General features: G+C 26.5%; 1 protein-coding gene across 1 annotated transcript; it reads left to right on the top strand.

Annotated features, from left to right (window-relative positions):
• The first annotated feature begins 1,757 nt into the window (after positions 1 to 1,757).
• On the top strand, positions 1,758 to 6,378 carry LOC135924914 (transcription initiation factor TFIID subunit 11-like). The gene is made up of 3 exons (XM_065460041.1): positions 1,758 to 2,152; positions 2,205 to 2,344; positions 5,461 to 6,378. Exons 1-3 carry the CDS (start codon positions 2,056 to 2,058, stop codon positions 6,034 to 6,036), a joined length of 813 nt encoding a protein of 270 aa, XP_065316113.1. The 5' UTR covers positions 1,758 to 2,055; the 3' UTR covers positions 6,037 to 6,378.
• Positions 6,379 to 6,385: the final 7 nt, after the last annotated feature.

Below are 6,385 nucleotides of genomic sequence, written 5' to 3' on the forward strand. Positions count from 1 at the left end.
AAAATGATTTGGCAATAACTTAAATTATATTGTTCAATTAAATCAGAGAATCTTTTGCCAATTGAATTTGATTCCTTGCAAACCATATATCCTTTGATATTTATTTTCAATTCTTCACAAGCCAAACTTGTTAATAATATTTTATCCAAAATACAATGTGATAAAAAATAATTCTATCCTAAAAATTATATTAATGGGCCTGACTGAAATGACGGAATGCTCAGAATCTTTTATTTGTCAAAGCTGCCCTTAGAGCATCATTAAGTAGGAATTTTTTTAAATATTATATAATGATAAGCAGCTTATATAATTATATGAAATAAACATTGTAAATATAAACAAATAAGATATAATTACATTGTGGTATTCATGTTCGTAAAAATTGTTGCGGCTTTGTCAGTATCCTACTCTGACATGCTTTGAGCAATGCATAGCTTTTTACCTTAATGAAATACATATAAATTTCGTCTAAAATTCCTTAAACATTTCTTAGTTCCCTTACAGATTGACATAATTGAACAATGATTAAATATAATCAACGAAAATAGCACTAAATAAAGCCGACTTTAAGGCAAGACTGTACTGTTAGTTCTTCCCTTGATATTTGAAGCTTTGAAGGATAGATTCATGTAATTAAGTTTGCATAATATATTATTTTAATATCAACACCAGTCATGTTATCCGCAAAACATATATAAATAAGTCATTGACTGGCTTTGGTATTTCACTTTCGATATACTATCAACGCTATCTAATTTAGAAACATTATATGTACCATCGATTATAATTGGGAAGCATCTATTAGATTCAATTTCTTTTTGAATTTTATAATATTACACGATACAAGATTAATAGAGTTTGGCCTTTTTGTCATCCCTATAGTTTGAGAACACACCTATACACTTATATATAAATTTTATAAGCCTCTTGGTTCCCCCACAAGGCTTGATTATGAGAAGAAATCAAATAACCGAGACATCTTATTATTATTAATGAGCTAGTATTATTAACACATTTTTTCGGGAGTATTATATATTATAATACTGAATTTTTGTTATAAGTCTTCCATAATCAGCCATCAGATGTGTCTGTAAGATTCATGCACGCATAATATCGCGCCATATTCTCCAAAATAGTTAAGCCTTCACAATCAATGAGATAATTTTAAAATAAATTTTTTAAAATGTTATTAAGCAATTTTACAAAAAAATTTAAAAATAAAAGTACCCCCATCATTATGAGGATACAATATTTTTTTATGAATCAATTGCATCAATAATTTTTTACCCCCATGCAAATTTTAAAAATTCTTCGTAACCCCCTCTCCAACCCTGTTGTATGAACCACTGAGCCCAAATGTAAATTATATGGAATTTATTTAATATTAATTTTATTTAAGTCTAGTCAGTTAGAATTAGAAAACAAGACTGAATTAAGTGTAAACACAAAAACGCTGTATTATAGGTCCTCACATTAAATATTATTAGCCAAACGCGATGCCGGGCTACAGATGTTGGAACATAGCCGTTTTATGGAACCCGCAATAAAATCCAGGATATGTAACATCATTTTAATATAATAAATTTTCATCGTGGTCTTGTTTTTAAATGATAATTATTTTTTTGTCAACAGATGGTAGAAACAACCGTAACACAATTATTAATAGCAATAAAAAAAATTTACTAAAATTTAACATTCAAAATATTTGACTTTTACATGTCGTTTATATGTAGCATTATTCTGACAGATATTGTATCGACAATCTTCTTTCATTGTAAATTTTTAAAAATCATCAATCGTGAATTCTAACAAAGATAAAATAAATTTACTTAATTCCTGGCTAAATAAAACATTCAAAGTCAAGGTTACAGATGGGCGTATCTTGATTGGAAATTTTATTTGCACTGATCGGGATTCAAATATAATTCTTAATGCATGCCGAGAGTATCTTACTGAATCAACTTCTGATAATATTAATGAGCCAAGGTCTATAGGACTTGTAATGATACCAGGAAAACATATTAAATCTATTAAATTATTAAACTCTTACCACATATGAGCACTATCATAAAAGAAGAATTTATAGAAACCAAAGACACCTATTTGCCCATATCTCCAAAATTATTGAATATTAAAGAAGAACTATCTCATGGTTTATATATTAATATTTTTATTATTTTGATATAAAATATATTTTATTACAGAGAATAAAGTTATCCAAGATTCTGGGATTGGTGAAGATCTTCAGAACACTTCAACACCTAAAAATGATAGCTTAGATACTTTAGATAAAGGTTTAAAAAGGAAAAACGAAATTGAAGAAGAAGAAAGGCACAAAATGCAGGTACTAATTATAATCTCACTTTTTATTTTCAAAGTTATTTTTGATCAAAATGCCTTTTAAGGTGTAATTATAGAGATGCACCAATACTCATCAATATTTCATCAATATTGGGCAAATTTTGTTGGTTAAAAATTTCATATATTAATTTTAATTAATTACAAATAGAAAATAATGAAATGTTTTAAATACTTATTTATTAGAGATTAGGCAAATTATCAGTTAATTTGATAAGATATAATCTTAAAATCATATAATATTCTTGACTTTTCTATATATTAGTTATTAATAAACTTCTATAATAATACTTGCTAATAATTTAGGGAAAAATAATATAATTCTACAATTATAATAACATCTAATAGAAATTGGGTCCTGACCACTTTTAATTACTGATTTATAATAATTTCTTATTAATTAATATATTCAAAAGAGTTTATTTTAGTTTATATAGAATATGAACTATAGTATTTATATTAGTTTAACATCATTCCTATTTTTGACTCAATGTAAGTCTATTTAATATAAAACATATAAATAAAAGTATAAAAATTATTTAATGCAATGTTAGTTAACTTATTTAAACTGAAGATTTTTAGTAAGATTTTTTATTATTTAAAAAAAACAGATTTAGAGAATATTCATTACAAATGCCATTATTTAGTCATATTTTTTATTTTGCATATATGGATAATGGTAAATGCTAAACATATTATTTTAATAATAAATAATTTTTAATGACTTAAATGAATATAATTCTAAATTTAAAAAAAAACTATATGATTATAAATAAAAAATTATACTGATCATTAAAATATTGCTGACCATTTTATTTATTGTCATAATTCTATGGTCCAAGTTTTTTTAGAAAGATAAAAAACAACCATATTTAATGTAAAATTGTTTCTACTAAGCTTTTTATTTATTCTATTTATATAATAAAAGATTCTGATCTATTCATCATCATATAGTATATTAGTTTAAATGGTTTGGGAAAAGTCAAATCCCATGCGATTTTATTTTAAATTAGATATTATAAAATATAAATCTATTTGTAAACTGGAAGATTATGGTAAAGTTTTAACTGGGGATCATGCAGCAAATCTCGAGCGACATATAGAAAGATTCCACCATAGGGAATTCAAATTATTTAAAAAAAAAAGAAAGAAAATTTGACTATTAAAAAAAACTCAAATAACGACAATTGCAAATCATTATAATACAATTCAAAATGCTTTCAAGTCCAGAACTACTACAATACAAATTAATATCAATAAAGAAACCATAATTCGCTCCTGCACCGAGTTAATAACAGTTCATGGAAGACCAATAAAATCAATTGACGGTAAAGCATTTCTAAATATTATAGACCCAATAATTATGGATTGAGTGGAAATTTAACTATCATTTCGGAAAATATACTCAATAATATTTTAAAAAATAACGCTCAATTTTTCACAAAATATAAAAAAGGAAATATACCAAAAACTTATTTCGTTAAAATTATATATAGTAACTAGATATGATAGGTCCATATTGGGGATCACATTCAATTTATTAATAACCAAAAAATAAAATTAAGAACTATGCATGAAAGGGATAAATGAACGACACACATCAGAATATTTCTATTCTAGATGTTCTAAAAGAATATGAAATGAGAATTGAGCAGATTTTCACGATCATCGATAATGCAACAAATATGATTAAATTAAGCTATTTACATCACGGAAGAAGATGATGTAGATGATAGCCCTAACTATTTAAATAATAACAATGATATAATTGATGATGAAAGAACCTTTTACTGTTGAAAATATTAATCTTGAATCTAATGCAAGATCCATATTAATGGGCATTACATGGCCTTACATACATATAATGATTATTGCATTAAAAATTCAAATGAAATTGTCGTTATAAATAAAGCAAGAAACATGCAAAAAAATCAGACAACAGTGGTTACTCTCTCCAAATTAAATTGGAAAAACCACTAATAGATTGTTGCACAAGATGGAATCTATTTGTTGGAGAGATTACTAGAGTAAAAACTTCTATCAAGAAATATCGCTCCAAAGCAATGATCGCGAAAAATGTTTATCAGAGAATGAATGGAAAATAATTAGCGATATATTAAAAACTTTATATCCAGTTTATATTTTGACAAAATATATACAAAGTGAGCAATTGACAATGGGCGATTTTTATGCCGCCTGGATCAAATGCATCATGCAAACGAGCAAAGTAGAAACTCCATTTGCCATATTTTTAGTTTCTACTATAAAATTACGAGAAATAAATTTGAAAAATGACGTTTTTTGCTCAGCTATATATCTCGACCCAAGATATAAGGTATTTTTAACATTTGAACAAAAAGAGATCTCCAGAAAACATCTTTCTAATTTAAATAATCAGAATAGAAATTTTAGATACTATGCCTTCGAATTTACATTCGAAAGATAATTTAGATGATGATTTTGAAGATTTATTAAAATCGCATTTAATAAGAATAATTCTCAGGGCATAGAAAATTATAAAATATATAATTCGGTCATTTGATAATATAGAGATTAGAAAAAGATACTAATCTTTTGAATTATTGGGAAAATGTTAAGAATAGTATGCCAGAACTTTATAAGTTAGCTATAACTGTGCTAGCAGTTCCATCTACACAGGTATCCGTAGGAAAAGCATTTTCTAGCCTTAATTTTATACTCTCTGCCCAGAGAACTAAATTAAATCCTGAAATATTAGAAAATATTCTAGTTATCCGTTCTAAATTCTCTTTTTAAACATAAATAGTATAAATTTTATTATATTTATGCGTTCATTGAAAAATTCGTATTATTATTTTATCCTAAATTTTCACATTAATTTTTTTTTGAGGCCCGCCTCAAATCTTTTAATTTTAAACCCCATCCTGTTTTAAAATTTTTTTAAACCGAACCCGATTTCGATCAAATTACAAACTTGTAAATTTCATGATTTCTTTTCCATATGTAAAAAATAAATCGTCCTGATAATATAAAAAATGTTATAATCCTAAATTTGGCAGGATTCATATATTGGGGTTCTTAGCTGTAATACAAATTATATTTTAAAAAAATTAATTTTTTAAGCTCCTAATCTCAAACTTTACTGAGGATCAACTTAACAGGTACGAAATGTACAGAAGATCGGTCTTTCCCAAATCCTCGATTCGCAAAATTATGCAATCCGTCATAGGCTATCCAGTATCCCAAAACGTGGTTATAGCAATGGCAGGCATAGCTAAGGTTTTCGCGGGAGAAATTATCGAAAGAGCTCTTGATGTCAAGGACCGAGAAATTTGGCTCAAAAATAGCCCGGGAAAGGCTGAAGGAAATGGAGAGTACAATACTTCTTTAGACGCGGCTAATTCTCAATCAGTTATGACTAATAGAATTGAACCAACAACGTCAGATAGTAGTAACGGACCCACTCCGATGGAATTTGATATTCTTATGAAAGACCCGGGTAATAAATTCGTCAATTCTGTTGCAGAGAAACAAGAACCATTAAAACCTCATCACATTAGGACGGCTTATATGGAGTTATCTCGGCTGGATAACGAGACCTGCAATAGTTCAGTAACCAGCGATTCTCAGATGGAGAGAGCTATCAATAACAATAATAATTTGAGCTATAAGTTTAAGAAGAATATTTTTTTCAGGTGAACCATATTTTGGGGTGTATTGTTTTTAAATGGGGTTTTATAGACATGAAATTTTTTTTAAAATAAATAATTATTTTTGAATCTATTTTTCATCAAAATAATTATTTTTTGAATAAAAATTGACACTTTTTTTCATTCTTAATTTTATTTCTTTAAATAATTTGCTCCTTGCGATTTACCTGCTAATACAAGAGGATGGAATATTTTGTATAAAACCTTATGCAATTTTGATTTAATTTGTTTCACAAATCGAACACACGATTTAACTCAATTTCTATTTATTGTTACATATTTATTGATATACATTTACATATTTTAAACTACGATATCTGTATAAATTGATAATAAAG

Source organism: Gordionus sp. m RMFG-2023, chromosome 2 (genome assembly GCF_954871325.1).
Source record: "Gordionus sp. m RMFG-2023 chromosome 2, tfGorSpeb1-WG-v2, whole genome shotgun sequence".
Lineage (NCBI taxonomy): Eukaryota > Metazoa > Nematomorpha > Gordioida > Chordodea > Parachordodidae > Gordionus > Gordionus sp. m RMFG-2023.

What these genes read in the sequence shown, in the direction of transcription:
- LOC135924914 (XM_065460041.1), top strand. Translation starts at nt 2,056, where the DNA reads ATGAGCACTATCATAAAAGAAGAATTTATAGAAACCAAAGACACCTAT. An exon ending in TAAAGAAGAACTATCTCATG is followed by an intron (nt 2,153 to 2,204) that starts GTTTATATATTA and finishes ATTTTATTACAG; the next exon opens with AGAATAAAGTTATCCAAGAT. An exon ending in AAGAAAGGCACAAAATGCAG is followed by an intron (nt 2,345 to 5,460) that starts GTACTAATTATA and finishes TAATTTTTTAAG; the next exon opens with CTCCTAATCTCAAACTTTAC.